The sequence below is a fragment of the Trachypithecus francoisi genome, unplaced genomic scaffold, assembly GCF_009764315.1.
Source record: "Trachypithecus francoisi isolate TF-2019V2 unplaced genomic scaffold, Tfra_2.0 Lachesis_group6, whole genome shotgun sequence".
In the NCBI taxonomy this organism is placed as follows: domain Eukaryota; kingdom Metazoa; phylum Chordata; class Mammalia; order Primates; family Cercopithecidae; genus Trachypithecus; species Trachypithecus francoisi.
This window is the reverse complement of record NW_022681471.1, coordinates 65,541,062-65,559,103: the sequence shown is the minus strand read 5'-3', so window position 1 is coordinate 65,559,103 and position 18,042 is coordinate 65,541,062. Positions and strand designations below refer to the sequence as shown.

Genomic DNA, 18,042 nt, shown 5'->3' with positions numbered 1-18,042 from the left:
ATTTTTTGAGGCAATTCTAGATTGTTTTCGATAGTGGCTACACCATTTTACATTTCCACCAACGGTACACAAGGGTTACAATTTCTCTATATCCTTGCCAACATTTTCTTTTTTGTTTTTTTGTTTTAGAGACAGGTTAACGCTCTGTTGCTCAGGCTGGAGTGCAGTGGTGTGATCATAGCTCACTGTAACCTCAAACTCCTGGGCCAAGCAATCCTCCTGCCTCAGCCTCCTGAGTAGCTAGGACTACAGGTGACTGGTTTTTTGATAGTAGCCATCCTAATGGTATGAGGTGGTATTTCATTCTGGTTTTGATCTGCATTTCCTTTATTATTAGTGACAGGCAGTCATAATTAACTCCTTTATTATGCACAGGCCAAGTTGAGAACACAGTTTAAGGGATGTACAAACACAAAGTTCTGAACAGTAATCTCTAGGCGACAGTTCCTGCCTCCCTTCTAAACAAAAGTCTGTCTCTGTGATGACTTTATTATTATTATACTTTAAGTTCTGGGGTACATGTGCAGAATGTGCAGGTTTGTTACATAGGTATACATGTGCCATGATGGTTTGCTGCACCCATCAACCTGTCATCTATATTAGGTATTTCTCCTAATGCTATCCCTCCCCCAACCTCCCACCCCCGACAGCCCCAGTACATGATGCTCCCCTCCCTGTGTCCATGTGTTCTCATTTTTCAACTCCCACTTAGGAGTGAGAAGATGCGGTGTTTGATTTTCTGTTCCTGTGTTAGTTTGCTGAGAATGATGGTTTCCAGCTTCATCCATGTCCCTGGAAAGGACATGAACTGATCCTTTTTTATGGTTGCATAGTATTCCATGGTGTATATGTGCCACATTTTCCTTATCCAGTCTATCACTGATGGGCATTTGGGTTCATTCCAAGTCTTTGCCATTTCTTTTTGTTTTTTTTTTTGAGACAGAGTCTCGCTCTGTCGCCCAGGCTGGAGTGCAGTGGCACAATCTTGGCTTACTGCAAGCTCCGCCTCCTGAGTTCACGCCATTCTCCTGCCTCAGTCTCCCGAGTAGCTGGGACTGCAGGTGCCCGCCACCACGCCCGGCTAATTTTTTGTATTTTTAGTAGAGGCTGGGTTTCACCGTGTTAGCCAGGATGGTCTCGATCTCCTGACCTCGTGATCCGCCTGCCTCAGCCTCCCAAACTGCTGGGATTACAGGCGTGAGCCACTGCGCCCGGCCTTGCCATTTCTTTAAGAATGTTGAATATTGTCCCCACTCTCTTCTGGCTTGTAGGGTTTCTGCTGAGAGATCCGCTGTTAGTCTGATGGACTTCCCTTTGTGGGTAACCCGATCTTTCTCCTGGCTGTCCTTAACATTTTTTTCTTCATTTCAACCTTGGTGAATCTGACAATTATGTGTCTTGAGGTTGCTCTTCTCGAGGATATCTTTGTGGTGTTCTCTGTATTTCCTGAATTTGAATGTTGGTCTGTCTTGGTAGGTTGGGGAAGTTCTCCTGGATAATATCCTGAAGAGTGTTTTCCAACTTGGTTCCATTCTCCCTGTCACTTTCAGGTACACCAATCAAATGTAGATTTGGTCTTTTCACATAGTTCCATATTTCTTAGAGGCTTTGTTCATTTCTTTTCACTCCTTTTTTCTCTAATCATGTCTTCTCGCTTTATGTCATTGAGTTTATCTTCAATCTCTGATATCCTTTCTTCTGCTTGATTGATTTGGCTATTGATACTTGTGTATGCTTCACGAAGTTCTTGTGCTGTGTTTTTCAGCTCCATCAGGTCATTTATGTTCTTCTCTAAGCTGGTTATTCTAGTTAGCAATTCGTCTAATCTTTTTTTCCAGGTTCTTAGCTTCCTTGCATTGGGTTAGAACATGCTCCTTTAGCTCGGAGGAGTTTGTTATTACCTGCCTTCTGAAGCCTACTTCTGTCAATTCATCAAACTCATTCTCCATCCAGTTTTGTTCCCTTACTGGCGAGGAGTTGTGATCCTTTGGAAGAGAAGAGGTGTTCTGGTTTTTGGAGTTTTCAGCCTTTTTGCGCTGGTTTCTCCCTATCTTCGTGGATTTATCTACCTTTGGTCTTTGATGTTGGTGATGTTAATACTATTCCTTTCTGTTAGTTTTCCTTCTAACAGGCCCCTCTGCTACAGGTCTGCTGGAGTTTGCTGGAGGTCCACTCCACACCGTGCTTGCCTGGGTATCGCCAGGAGAGGCTCAGTTGGAAATGCAGGAATCACCTTCCTTCTGCGTTGATCTCCCTGGGAGCTGCAGACTGGAACTGTTCCTATTTCGCCATCTTGCCAGCTACCTCCCTCTGTGATGATTGAGTGTCAACTTGATTGGATTGAAGGATGCAAAGTATTGTTCCCGGGTGTGTCTGTGAGGGTGTTGCCAACAACACCCTCCATTTGAGTCAGTGGACTGGGAGAGGCAGACCCACCCTCAATCTTGGTGGGCACCATTTAATCTGCTGCCAGCATGGCTAGAATAAAGCAGGCAGAAGAACGTGGAAGGACGTCACTTCCTGAGTCTTCTGGCCTTCATCTTTCTCCTGTGCTGGATGCTTCCTGCCCTGGAACATTGGACTTGGTTCTTCAGCTTTTAGACTCTTGGACTTTGGCCACATAGAAGGCTGCACTGTTGGCTTCCCAACTTTTGAGGTTTTGGGACATGGGCTGACTTCCTTGCTCCTCAGCTTGCAGATGGTCTATTGTGGGACTTCATCTTTTGATCGTGTGAGTCAATATTCCTTAATAAACTCCCCCCCCCAACTTTTTTTTGAGACGGAGTCTTGCTCTGCTGCCCAGGCTGGAGTGCAGTGGCTCGATCTCGGCTCACTGCAATCTCCGCCTCCCGGGTTCAAGTGATTCTCCTGCCTCAGCCTCCCGAGTAGCTGGGATTACAGGTGCATGTCACACCACCATGCCCGGCTAATTTTTGTATTTTTAGTAGAGACAGGGTTTCATGTTGGCCAGGCTGGTGTTGAACTCCTGGCCTCAAAGTGATCCACCCACCTGGGCCTCCCAAAGTGCTGGGATTGTAGGTGTGAGCCACTGTGCCCAGCCTAAACTCCCCTTCATATACACATCTATCCTATTAGTTCTGTTCCTCTACAGAACCCTAATATACAGTGTCCCCACCTAAATTCTACATTCACAGATTAAAGGTAGATTAAACTCCTTCCTCTTTAGGAAGTCTGCTCAGCTCCTCTAGGGAAATCTCTCTCTCATTAGGACTCTTCTCCAAGCAATCAAGATGTCAGGAAGCAAACCTAGTGAGCACGAACTACAGCAAGGCTGTCCAATCTTTTGGCTTCCCTGGGCCATATTGGAAGAATTGTCTTGGGCCACCCATAAAGTACCCTAACACTAATGATAGCTGATGGGCTAAAAAATGATCAGAAAAAAACTCATAATGTTTTAATTAAGTTTATGAATTTGTGTTTGGCTGCATTCAGAGCCATCTTGGGTTGCATGTGGCCCATGGGCTGTGGGTTGGATAAACTTGAACTACAGTATGGTTTCAAGGGAGTAATTTGCATCTACACTTGAAATGTAATCCATAGGGAATTTGCAGCTAAATAGGAAACCTGTAGGCACTTCCCTGGAATAAACTTCAGTAAATTGCTTCACTTTTCTATGGCAGGTTTCTTCAGCAGTCAAAATGAAGGGGCTGATTTAAATGGTACCTAAGGTCCTTTTGGCTTTGACTTTCTGTTGTAACAGCATACTATTACAGTTGCTGACCTCATTCTTGCTCAGAATTGGGCTGAACCCATGTAAATCAAGACCTTGAGGCTGGGCATGGCGGCTCACGCCTGTAATCCCAGCACTTTGGGAGGGCAAGACAGGTGGATCACCTGAGGTCAGGAGTTTGAGACCAGGCTTGTCAATGTGGTGAAACCCTGTCTATACTAAAAATACAAGAATTAGCCAGGTGTGGGGTGGCATTTGGCTGTAGTCCCAGCTACTCGGGAGGCTGAGACATGAGAATTGCTTGAACTCGGGAGGTGGAGGCTGCAGTGAGCCAAGATTGCCCCACTGCACTTCAGCCTGGGCGACAATGTGAGACTCCATCTCAAAAAAAAAAAAAAACTTATTAACATATTGGTTCCGATATGGTTTGGATCTTTGTCCCCACCCAAATCTCATGTTCAATTGTAATTCCCAATGTTGGAGGTGGGGCTGGTGGGAAATGACTGGATGGGAGCAGGTTTCTCATGAATGGTTAGTACCATCCCTTTGGCACTGTCCTTGCAATAGTGAGTTATCGCGAGATCCGATCATTGAAAAGTGTGTGGCAACTCCCCAGCCTTTTTGCTCCTGCTCTGGCCATGTAATGTGCTTGCTCCCCCTTTGCCTTCCACCATGATTGTAAGTTTCCTGAGGCCTCCCCCAAAGCTGAGCAGATGCCAGCATCATGCTTCCTGTATACCCTGCAGAACTGTGAGCCAATTAAATCCCTTTTCTTTATAAATTACCCAATCTCAGGTATTTCTTTACAGCAATGCAAGAACGGTGTAATAGAGTTCTAAGTGCATCCTTTCTAAAAATATTTCAATGCATATTAAGCAATTTGTAGTTATAATGGCCTCCACCAGCATTTCCTAGGTTCTTCAGAAATCTGACTGCAGAACATCCTCCATTTCAACTGATTTCAGTTCAGCACCAAATCCGGATATAAAAATATTATCTATTCCAATTTAAGTGCATCTTTAATATTTTGCATAATAGAACAATACAGCAGGAAAGACTACTACGTAATTTAGTCTAATACACTCTACTTAGTATAAAGAAATACGTTCAGAGAGGTTCAGGTGACACTTATGGTCATATAGTTAGACAGAAACAGAGTAAGGGCTAAAAGATCTCTTTGCTCCCTGTGCAGTGTTTCTACTCCATGTTTGCAAATGAGTTGCTGTCTAGTTTCATATAACTTGATAATCTGCCAGGGTAACTTTCAAATCAAGTTTTTATTACCAAAAGGAAATTACCTAGTCAAGGAATGTTCACTGTCTGGGATGAAAGGTAGATCAATTGTTGCAAACAATCATTTATCTACTCATCTTGGTTGTTTTGACTCACCTAATGGGTAACAACATTAAGAATGAGGGACCATGTATAGATTCCTAGAAGAATATATCCCAATCCAGAAATACTTAACGAAACTGTCCCATCAAACTGTCCTTAGGACAATATGAAATTTAAATGAATTTAACTATAACTTCAAAATGGAATATCCTAATTTTACATTCTAGTTTAGTGTTTAAAACTCACTCCTCTTTTTTTTTTTTTTTTTTTTGAGACGGAGTCTTGCTCTGCCACCCAGGCTGGAGTGCAGTGGCCGGATCTCAGCTCACTGCAAGCTCCGCCTCCCGGGTTTACGCCATTCTCCTGCCTCAGCCTCCCGAGTAGCTGAGACTACAGGAGCCCGCCTCGTCGCCCGGCTAGTTTTTTGTATTTTTAAGTAGAGACAGGGTTTCACCGTATTAGCCAGGATGGTCTCCATCTCCTGACCTCGTGATCCGCCCGTCTCGGCCTCCCAAAGTGCTGGGATTACAGGCTTGAGCCACCGCGCCCGGCCCCAACTCACTCCTCTTTAGATGGTAATCAAAAACTCAGAATTTAGATTGTAAAAGTTTATTGATATGGTCAAAAAGCAAACAGCCAGACATTTGGTTATCTTTGCCACTACAATGAGTCATTCTGAATTGTATCTTAAAAATGCATAACAAATGATATTTAAACCATTACTAGAAAAGTAAATGAAGAGTCTACTTAAGGCACTTCATATGAAAGCTAATTCAAAATTTTCACAAAAGTAACACTATTTTATAAGTGTAGTAAATCAGCTTTCCACACATTTTAGCCAGAATGCTGCCTCTCTCCTTACAGAAGAATGTGCTCTTGAGGGGAGAAAAAGCAAATACAAAAAACTGTCATTCTGTCAATGTTCATGTCAAATTATCTGGAACTATACAGATTACATGGCAGTAGTATTCCTGTGGTGAATCTGTACAAATCAGGGCATCTTCATACAAGTCTCATTAGAACCATAGCATAGATTTGGCCTGAGACAAGTGCAAGAATAGCAGATAAGGAATTCAGAATCTCACAATTTACAGATGAGTAATTAGCAAAAAGTGGCTGCTCCATTAAAGAGTAAAAGGTCAACCATATCCCCTCATCCATGAAATCTAGTAATGAAAAACAAAAAAACCCACATAAAATATTTCTTCTAAGGCTACTATATCCATCTCTTTCTGCAAACCACATGGCAGGGTTATTAGAAGGTAACCTTCTAGCAGGTGACAGTCATAGTATCTTTTTAATGTAATACTTTTAAGATTTCCTTAAAATTATTTTTTCACAATTACAGTTATCCTATTTCCACAACAGTGGCATTTCAGGTTACTCTTCACAACTATGGGGAGGTTATAGTTAGATATAATGATAACCATGAAAACATTCTTCACAGAAATTTGGTTAGCACATATGGTTATTCCCACTGACAGAAAAAAAAAAGACAAAATAAAAAAAAAATCCCTTCAAATTTGTACTTTGTTTCTCCACATAAAGGAAGAGAATAAAGACAAAATAATGGCAAAACACAGAACAGCTTTCGAGAAACGCTTAATTTCTATATACAGGCAACAACTCAGTATTTCATGATTTTCCTTTCCCATTCTAAGGGAGTCCTTTTCTTTCTTTCTTTTTTTTTTTTTTTCTTTTTTTTTTGAGATGGAGTTTTGCTCTATGCCAGGCTGGAGTGCAGTGGCGTGATCTTGGCTCACTGCAACCTCCATCTCCTGAGTTCAAGTGATTCTCGTGCCTCAGCCTCCCGTGTAGCTGGGATTACAGGTGCCCACCACCACACCCAGCTAATTTTTGTACTTTTAGTAGAGATGGGGTTTCACCATGTTGGCCAGGATAGTCTTGAACTCCTGACCTCATGATCTGCCTGCCTCGGCCTCCCAAAGTGCTGAGATTACAGGCGTAAACCACCACACCTGGCCAGGGAGTCCTTTTCTAACTGAGCCTATTTTTCTCTTAGGTACAAATGGAATAAGTGACAAACTCTAATTTGCAGAAACATTTTAGACCATGTATAAGTCACACTGATTTTAGCACTAAAGTTATATTTTTATCACAGATGGGTCACCTTAAAAGAAAACTAAGGAGATGGAATGAATCAGAAATCTTTCTAAATACAAGGTAGTTAACACCATACTCAAGCAGAAATCATAATCCTGTATTTAGAGATACTTTTTTTTTTTTTTGAGACAGAATCTCACTCTGTCACTCAGGCTGGAGTGCAGTAGCATGATCTTGGCTCACTGCAATCTCTGCCTCCCAGGTTTAAGCAAGTCTCGTGCCTCAGCCTCCCAAGTAGCTAGGATTACAGGCATGAGCCACCAAGCCCAGCTAATTTTCACATTTTTAGTAGAGACGGGGTTTTGCCTTGTTGGCCAGGCTGGTCTCTAACTCCTGGCCTCAAGCAATCCACCTGCCTTGGCCTCCCAATAGATGTCCTTTTTCATGTTCAAAGCTATGGAGAAGCATAGACATCGCTGGTGTGGTAGCTCACACATGTCATCCTCGCACTTTGGGAGACTGAGGCGGACAGATCACTTGAGCCCAGGAGTTCAAGACCAGACTGAACAACCTGGCGAAACCCTGTCTTTACTAAAAATCCAAAATTAGCCTGACATGGCGGTGCACACCTGTAAATCCCAGCTACCTGGGAAGCTGAGGCAGGAGAATCGCTTAAACCTGGGAGGCAGGGTTTGCAGTCAGCCGAGCTCACGCCACTGCACTTCAACCTATGACACAGCAAGACCCTGTCTCAAAAAAACAACAAAACAAAACAAAACAAAAATCACAGACAGCCCCATATTTCAGTAGGAAGTAGGCAAGGAGGAGGAGAAATGACTGTCTTTTTGAGGGCTAGACGTGTGCTCTAAAGAATGGTGTTCCATTTTCAGAAGACCACATGGCACATATAATTTCTCTACCCAAAAGGAAAGATGTGTAAAGTATACACATCCACGCAAAGATGGAAAAGCTAAGAATGAATTCCTGATGTAGTTACCTGTAACAGTCATATGTGGGAACACCTGGTCAGGACTTACTTTCCCCATCTTTGGATAAGGCAATATAAAATCAGATGACCAAGTTAACTGAAGTAGTTTTGAGCTTTGTTCTAACTAAAACAAAGTAGTAGTTTTACAATTTTTATAATATACTTAATTCTACTAAATTAAATGTTCCATAAAGTTCACTGGGAAGAGAAGGTTAAGAGGATAATCATTTTCAAATACCTCATGATTTTGACAGAGAATTGTTTGTTAAGGCACTACACATCTTCTTTGGTTAAATGATTAACTATTTAAATCACTTGAAAAAAAGAGGTAATACAAAATACACAAGTTGCGTTCTTCTTTTCAAACACACACAGTTTGCATTTTTCAATTTCCAGTACTCCAGTGTCAACATATCTCTGGGACCTTTTTAACTCATCAGAAAGCTGAAACAAAAATATATACCAATCTATTAGTCTCTGAAAGAAAAGTAGGCTTTACTTTTAATCAATAAGCAGTATGTTGGTTTTAACAGATAAAAGAGCATTTTGGTACGTACGTGATAATCTTTGGGTATCAATAACAAAAAGTGAGAAACACTGACAGACCCATTAGTCTTATGACAAAACGAAATAGAACAACCCTCAAGCTAAAATATCTCCTGAAAAGAGACACTAACTAATAATTTTATTTTTTCGTTTTTTTAGAGATGGGGTCTCACTATGTTGCCCAGTCTGGTCTGGGACTCCCAGGCTCAAGTGATCATCCTGCCTTAGCCTTCTGAGTAGCTGGGACTACAGGCACACAACACTGCTACTGAATCAACTCTGCTGATCAAATAATTAACAGAAGTCCCAGCAAAATTACCCTCACATCCCAATTAGTATTCTGTAGAGGATAAATTATTGTAATTATTATTTTTGAGATGGGGTCTCACTCTATTACTCAGACTGGAGTGCAGTGGCACTCTATTTCTTAAAAAAAGTAGAGGTGAGAAGTTTTTAAAAGCATATTAAAAAATCATTTCTTCTTCAAAAGGAAGTATAGTATGCAGACAAGGAGCTATGTGAATAGATAATGGCATAAAATGTTCTAATCATTATGTATTATAGAGATATCTAGAATAAACTAGCTATGGCAAAATAAACCCAAAAGATGTTCCTGAGAAATCACATACTAATATTGTCCATTATACTATAATTAATTTTTATATGGAACATATCTGAATTACAGCTGTCTGGGCATGGTGGCTGGCTAATGCCTATAATCCCAGCCCTCTGGGAGGCTGAGCAGGAGAACCGCTTGAGGCCAGAAGTTCAAGACCAGCTTGGATAACATAGCAAGACCCTGTCTTTACAAAAAATAAAAATATTAGCTGGGTGTAGTCATGTGCAACTGTAGTCCTAGCCTCTTGGGAAGCTGAGGTGAAATGATGGCTTGAGCTCAGGAGTTCAAGGTTACAATGAGCTATGAACACACCATTACACTTCGGCCTGAGTGACAGAGTGAGACCCTGTCTCTGAAAATAAATGAATAGGCCGGGCTCAGTGGCTCATGCCTATAATCCCAGCACTTTGGGAGGATGAGGCAGGTGGATCACTTGAGGTCAGGAGTTCGAGACCTGATCAACATGGTGAAACCCTGTTGATACTAAAAATACAAAATTAGCCGGGTATGGTGGCACACGCCTGTAATCTCAGCTACTTGGTAGGCTGAGGCAGGAGAATCGCTTGAACCCGGGAAGCAGAGGTTGTAGTGAGTCGAGATTGCGCTATTGCACTCCAGTCTGGGCAACAAGAACAAAACTCCAGCTCAAAAATAATTAAATAATAAATAAAAAATAGATGAATAGAAGATAAAATAGTTTGGAAGCAAAGCAAAAAGAACAATATTATAAGCAATATCAACTCTAATCATTCCAAGTATTGGTAATCACTATATAAATAAAAAAGAAGAATCATACCTGTATGGGTAGCCATGATATTTAGATCTAAAAATAGAGAGCATCCAACTGAAGAATAATACAACGAGTCCATACCAGCCACACACATTACTGCAGAAAAATAAAAGGAGAGTAAAATGAGCAGGTTGAATATAATAAATAACCAGGGCAGTCTACACTTCCAGAGAGTGAAAAGGAAGGGGTATACATTATTGATAAATCTAAACTTTTCAACAATTTTCATCGCCATTTCTTAATCTTCAGGAATCTGCCTTCCCCTTTAATTTGCTCCATTACAATGTAATAGAGTAACTCCTTCACATAATTATGCAATTCAAATGTATGGAATAATGAATTCCTTTAAAGCCATCACACTGAAGGGTTTACTGTTAGAAACACTGTCTTACTATTGACAAGAAAATCACCCATTTTGTTTTTTGAGTTTTTTTTTTTTTTTGAGACAGGGTCTTGCTCTGTTGCCCAGGCTGAAGTGCAGTGGCACAATCACAGCTCACTGCAGTCTCAACCTCCTGGGCTCGAGCACTCCTCCCACTATAGCCTCTCGAGTAGCTGGGACTACAGATGTGTGCCACCATGCCTGGCTAATTTTTTAATTTTTTTGAGAAAATGGTCTCACTACATTGCCCAGGCTGGTGTTGATTTCCTGGGCTCCAGTGATCTTCCTGCTTCAGCCTCCCAAAGAGCTGGGATTACAGGCATAAACCACTGTGCCTGGCTTACTTATTTATTGAACTTGAAAACCCCTAAAAGTGGTCTTGTAGTATTATTGATAAATATTAACTTAAACATCTGATGACTTCACTGTGATAGTCTCACTTGAAAGTACTTTATTCATGCACAGGTAACTACACAGCCTTATATTATGTAACTCAATCAACATGGATTTCTTATTTGAATAATGAGAAAAAAAAAATCTGATTCCAAGCCCTAGATTCATAGCTCTCTCCACTAATCCCACATGTCATGTTCTACATTAGCACAGCAGTTATTAAAGTGAACTACAAATACTAATCCCCAAATGCTCAAGTATGGATTGCCATGACGTGAGGCTCTTTGAATCCCTGGACTAAAAATGGCTAAGAAATATAGAGATAGGGATGTAGGAAAGCATGTGTCCAACAGCAAAGGAAGCTCTAGGGCAGGGGTGTCCAATCTTTTGACTTCCCAGGGCCGCACTGGAAGAAGAGCTGTCCTGGGCCACACACAAAATACACTAATACTAATGAAAACTGATGAGCTGCAAAAAAAAATTGCAAAAAAAAAAAAAAAACACCTCATAATGTTTTAAGGAAGTTTACAAATCTGTGTTGGGCCACATGTGGCCCACACTGGACAAGCTTGTTCTAGGGAAACTTAGTGAATGATAAGAAAATCAACTTTCGGTCGGGCGCTGTGGCTCACGCCTGTAATTCCAGCACTTTGGGAGGCCAAGGCAGGTGGATCATGAGGTCAGGAGTTCAAGACCAGCCGGGCCAAGATGATGAAGCCCTGTCTCTACTAAAAACTACAAAAAAAATTAACCAGGCACGGTGGCAGGCACCTGTAATCCCAGCTACTTGGGAGGCTGATGCAGCAGAATTGCTTGAACCTGGGCGGCAAAGCGTGCAGTGAGCCAAGATCACGCCACTGCACTCCAGACTGGGCGAAAAAGTGAGACTCTCTCTCAAAAAAAGAAAAAAAAGAAAAAAAAAAAAAAAAAGAAAGAAAAGAAAAGAAAATCAACTTTCAGTTTTGTTTTACTTATGGAACAATTCTTTTGCCTTTTCTAATTTTCACACAATATGACTAGGGGCTAAGGTGTAAATGTTAAACAACATTTCTCTTTAATTATTTTCCCATTTACAAAAAAGAAGTGCAGCTTGCTGCCAATGCTCATTTAATTTTACATAATCATGCTCTTTGAGGCTGAAGTAAATCTGATTTTCAATGTTAAAATAAAACAGAAAAATTGTTGTTGGAGTTATTACTAAACAGAACATCAGAATCATCTGAATCATCAGAATTGTCTATTTCAGAAAAATTGAATTCATCAGATGAATCTCTGGCCAACAACTGTTCGAGAATGGTGTAAACATTACACGTGGAATGCTACATTTTCTAGGATTTGACATTTTCAGTGATCAATAATTACTATATTTTATAAATGGAAATACCACTATAGTAGAAATACAAATGGAATGATATCTAGTATATTATTCTATTTACAGCAATCTGTTTTCAGTAGTGGTAGTGGATCACTTGAACCCAGTGATATCTGACATATCAATTTTGTTTCCAAAGTTGATATACTAGAGTGGATGTGAAAATAATAATTAAAGCAAGATATTTTGTGGCAGAGTTATCTCAGGGTAAACACTGCAGCCACAAGCACTGCCGGTGAGTATTCTCAGGGCAAATGGGAAAAGGGTTAACTTAACCAAAGAAGTGAAAGAACTCTATGATGAAAACTATAAAACACTGCTGAAAGAAATTGAAGAGGACATCAAAAAATGGAAAGATGTTCCATGTTCATGGACTGGAAGAATCGATGTTGTTAAGATGTCCATACTATCCAAAGCAATCTACAGATTCAATGCAATCCCTATCAAAATACCAATGACAACTTCACAGAAATAGAAAAAATAAAATTTATATGAAATCACAAAAGACCAAGAATAGTCAAAGCGATCCTAAGCAAAAAGAACAAAACTGGAGGAATATTACTTGACTTCAAACTATACTATAGAGTTACAGTAACCAAAACAGCATGGTACTGGCATAAAAACAGACATACAGACCAATGGGACAGGAGAGAGAACTCAGAAACAAACTCATACACCTACAGTGAACTCATTTTCGACAAAGGTGCCAAGAACATACACTGGGGAAAACACAGTCTCTTCATAAAAGGTGCCAGGAGAACTGGATATCCATAGGCAGAACAAAACTAGACCCCTATCTCTTGCCATATAGAAAAATGAAGTCAAAATGGATTAAAGACTTAAATCTAAGACTGTAAACCATATATATAATATATTTATATATTTATTTATATATATTTATATATATATATTTAAAGACAGATTCTTGCTCTGTTGCTCAGGCTGGAGTTCAGTGGAATGATCTTGGCTCACTGCAACGTCCACTTCCTAGGTCAAGCAATCCTCCTGCCTCAGCCTCCCAAGTAGCTGGGACTACAGGCACACGCCACCACGCCCGGCTAATTTTTGTATTTTTAGTAGAGACAGGGTTTCACCATGTTGGCCAGGCTGGTCTCGAACTCCTGGCCTCAAGTGATCTGCCTGCCTTGGCCTCCCAAAGCATTGGGATTACAGGCAATCTACAGATTGTCCGGCCTAAGATTGCAATTATTAATATGAAACAACTACAAGAAAATATTCGGGAAACTCTCCAGGACATTAGTCTAGGAAAAAATTCCTTGAATAACACCCCAGAAGCACAGGCAACCAAAGCAAAAATGGACAAATGAGATCACATCAAGTTTAAAAGCTGCTGCAGAACAAAGGATACAATCAACAAAGTGAGGAGTCAATCCACAGAATGGGAGAAAATATTTGCACAGTACCCATCTGACAAGGGGTTAATAACCAGAACATAAAAGGAGCTCAAACAACTCTACAGGAAAAAAATCTAATAACCTGATAAAAAAAAACAAAAACAAAAAAACAAAATAGTTCAATAGACGTTTCTCAAAAGAAGACATACAAATGGCAAATAGGCATAAAAAAGCTACTCAACATCACTGATCATCAGAGAAATGCAAATAAAAACTGCAATGAGATATGTATCATCTCACCCCAGCTAAAATGGCTTATATCCAAAAGACAAGCAATAATAAATGGTGGTGAGGATGTGGAAAAAAGGGAACCCTTGTACACCGTTGGTGGGAATGTAAGTTAGTACAACCGCTAAGGAGAACAGTTTGGAGGTTCCTCAAAAAACTAGAAATTGAGCTACTATATGATCCAGCAATCCCACTACTTGGGTATATACCCATAGAAAAATAAATCAGTATACCAAAGAGATATCTGTACTCCCATGTTTGTTGCAGCACTGTTCCCAATAGCCACATTTTGAAGCAACCTAAGTGTCCATCAACAGATGAATGGATAAAGAAAACGTGGTACATATATAAAATGGAGTACTATTCAGTCATAAAAAAATAAGATCCTGTCACTTGCAACATCAGGGAACTGGAAATTATTATTATTACTGAGATGGAGTCTCGCTCTGTCACCCAGGCTGGAGTGCAGTGACACCAGCTCATCTCACTGCAACCTCTGCCTTCCAGGTTCAAACAATTCTCCTGCCTCAGCCTCCCAAGTAGCTGGGATTACAGGCATGCCCCACCACACCCAGCTAATCTTTGTATTTTAGTAGATACGGGGTTTTACCACATTGGCCAGGGTAGTCTAGAACTTCTGACCTCAAATAATCTGCCCACCTTGGTCTCCCAAAGTGCTGGGATTACAGAAGTGAGCCACCATGCCCAGCCTTGGAAATCATTAAGTGAAATAATTCAGGTACAGAAAAAAAAATCACATGTTCTCACTTATTTGTGGGATCAAAAAATCAAAACAATTGAACTCATGGACACAGAGAGTAGAAGGATGGTTACGAGAGGCTGGGACGGGTAGTTGGGGAATGCCGGGGGAGGTACGAATGGCTAATGTGTACAAAAAAAATAGAATAAATAAGACCTACTATTTGACAGCACAACAGGATAACTATAGTCAATAATAATTTAATTGTACATTTTGAAATAACTAAAAAAGTATAATTGGATTGTTTATGACACAAACGGTAAATACTTGAAGGATGGATACCGCAGTCTCCGTGATGTGACTATTACACATTGCATGACTATATCAAAACATCTCATGTACTCCATAAATATATACACCTAGTACGTACCCACAAAAATTAAAATATTTTTTCTGAGTATTAACACATGCTCAATGTAGACAAGTTAGCCTTTTATTCTCTAAGAAAATGTACTCATAGACTGGGTGTGATAGCTCACGCCTGTAAATCACAGCATATGGGGAGGCCAAGGCAGAAGGATTGCTTGAGTCCAGGAGTTCAAGACCAGCCTGGACAATGTAGCGAGGCCCCATTTCTACAAAAAATTACCCAGGTGTGGCGGTGTATGCCTGTAGTCCCCACCAGTAGGGAGGCTGAGGTGGGAGGATCACCTGAGCCAGGGAGGTCAAAGCTGCAGCGAGTTATGATCTCTCCACAGCACTCCAGCCTGGGCGACAGAGTGAGACCCTGTCTCAAATTTAAAAAAAAAGAAAAAGAAAATGTGCACATACATATATATAGCATCACTCTGCATATATTTGTATCCTCTTCTTTTCATACATCTAAAAGTGCTTAGAGCAGTTCCCAGGACATGCTAAAGAAACATCTATTAATTTGTGATCATTTTGTTAGGTAAGAACTTAGATCAAATTGTGACTATTTCAGTATATGTTGCCAAAGTGTTTAACAATTTAAGTTCATGTCAGCAGTGTAGTTTGATGGCCTTTTCCCAAGAATAAACACTGAAACAGGCAAGTTTTTAAAAGTCAGGCAGAGTCTACGGCCATAGCACCCTGAATGCGCCTGATCTCATAAAAAGTCAGGCAGTGAAAGGATGTATACTGACTGGATTAAAAACTGATAAAGTGCTTGCTTTGGCAGCATATATACTAAAACTGGAATCATACAGAGAAGATTAGCATGGCCCCTGTGCAAGGATGACACGCAAATTCGTGAAGTGTTCCATATTTAAAAAAAAAAATTTAAAAACTGATATTTTTCTAGTATGTAAAAATTCATTAATTTATGCTTTTAGAGATTGAGTCTTGCTCTGCTGCCCAGACTGAGGTGCGTGGTGTGATCATAGCTCACTGACCTCAAGCCATCCTCCTGTACCAGCCTCACAAGTAGCTGGGACTACAAGTGTGTGGCACCACATCCAGCTAAAAAAAATTTATTTTAATTGAGCAAAACAAGTACTTCTCAAATTTGAAGTTTAGTATCTTCATCTTTTTTCTAGAAGTTAAAGTAAATATTAGACTTTATTTAGGTAGGGTAATTTTGATGACATTTAACATTTTTATTTTTATTTTTTTGAGATGAAGTCTCGCTCTGTCACCCAGGCTGGAGTGCAGTAGTGCTATCTTGGCTCACTGCAACTTCCATCTCCTGGGTTCAAGCGATTCTCATGCCTCAACCTCCCGAGTAGCTGGGATTACAGGCGCATGACACCATGCCTGGCTAATTTTTGCTTTTTTAGAGATGGGGTTTCACCATGATGCCAGGCTGGTCTCGAACTCCTGACCTCAGGTGATCCACCCGCCTCGGCCTCCCAAAGTGCTGGGATTTACAGGTGTGAGCCACCACGCCTGGTTGACATTTAACTTTTTAATCATAAAAGGAAAATCTTGACTTATACTTATTTCAAGAAAGTAAAACCAAATTACATTGTTAGCTTCTCTCTGTAACAGACAACAATGTGTGAATATTCTAATATATAAAAAGTTCATGCAGGCTGGGCATGGTGGTTCATGCCTATAATCTTAGCACTTTGGGAGGCCAAAGTGGGAAAGGTTGCTTGAGCACAGGAGATACAGACCGGCCTGGGCAACAAAGTGAGACCCCATCTCTACAAAAAATAAAATGAAATTAACTGGGAGTGATAGCATGAGCCTGTGGTCATAGCTACCTGGGAAGCTGAGGCAGCAGGATTGCTTGAACCCAGGAGTTCGAGGCTACAGTGAGTCATTATTGCGGCACCGCACTCCAGTCTGGGCAACAGAGTAAGGTCTTGCCTTGAAAAAAAAAAAAAAAAAAAATGTCTGGCTGGGCAGGGTGGCTCACGCCTGTAATCCCAGCACTTTAGGAGGCCGAGGCAGGCAGATCACGAGGTCAGGAGTTCGAGACCAGCCTGGCTAACATGGTGAAACCCCATCTCTACTAAAAATACAAAAATTAGCCGGGTGCAGTGGTGTGCACCTGTAATCCTACATGGGAGGCTGAGGCAGGAGAACTGCTTAAACCCGGGAGGCGGAGGTTGCAGTAAGTCAAGATCGCACCACTACACTCCACCTGGGAGACAGAGCAAGACTCCGTCTCGGGAAAAAAAAAAAAAAAAAAATTTCTTGCAAACCAAATAAAAGGCTAAGACTCTAACAGATAAATGGCAAAAGACAAAAGGGCAATTTATAGAAGGAAAAACATAAACACAAATGACTAATAAACATTTAGGAAAATATTTGACCTTAAAACAATAAAAGTAGTACAAAATAATATATTTCCACCTTATCTGATTAGCAAATCTATATGTATCTATAAAACAGATACATATTTATGAGATTAATGCTGATAAAATTACAATGAAACGGCCAGTGCGGTGGCCCACGACTGTAATTCCAGCACTTTGGGAGACTGAGACAGGCGGATCACGAGGTCAGGAGATCGAGACCATCCTGGCTAACACAGTGAAACTCCGTCTCTACTAAAAATAAAAAAAATTAGCCGGGCATGGTGGCGGGCGCCTGTAGTCCCAGCTACTTGGGAGGCTGAGGCAGGAGAATGGCATGAACCTGGGAGGCGGAGCTTGCAGTGAACTGAGATCGCACCACTGCACTCCAGCCTGGGCGACAGAGTGAGGCTCCGTCTCAAAAAAAAAATAAAAAAATACAATGAAACATTCTTCTTCTTCTTCTTTATTATTAATTTTTAAGATGAGGTTTCACTCTTGTAGCCCAGGCTGGAGTGCAATGGCGCGATCTCAGCTCACTGCAACCTCCACCTCCCAGGTTCAATTGATTCTCCTGCCTCACCTCCCAAGTAACTGGGATTACAGGTATGTGCCACAACGCCTGGCTAATTTTTCTTTGTTGTTTGCTGTTTGAGATGGAGTCTCGCTTTGTCACCCAGGCTGGAGTGCAATGGTGCGATCTCGGCTCACTGCAATCTCCACCTCCTGGGTTCAAGCAATTCTCCTGCCTCAG

General features: G+C 40.9%; 1 protein-coding gene and 1 non-coding gene across 2 annotated transcripts in view; one reads left to right on the top strand and one right to left on the bottom strand.

The window, feature by feature from the left end:
* Positions 1-5,619: 5,619 nt before the first annotated feature.
* MAGT1 (magnesium transporter 1) overlaps positions 5,620-18,042 on the bottom strand; it is a 53,722-nt gene continuing 41,299 nt past the window's right edge. Inside the window, 3 exon segments of the mRNA XM_033200895.1 lie at positions 5,620-8,522; positions 10,040-10,112; positions 10,115-10,129. Coding sequence (XP_033056786.1) covers positions 8,507-8,522; positions 10,040-10,112; positions 10,115-10,129 — 104 coding nt within the window. The 3' untranslated portion in view covers positions 5,620-8,506.
* Positions 15,709-15,815, top strand: LOC117078586. Its single transcript, XR_004435036.1, has one exon. It is a non-coding gene; the product is annotated as a U6 spliceosomal RNA (small nuclear RNA).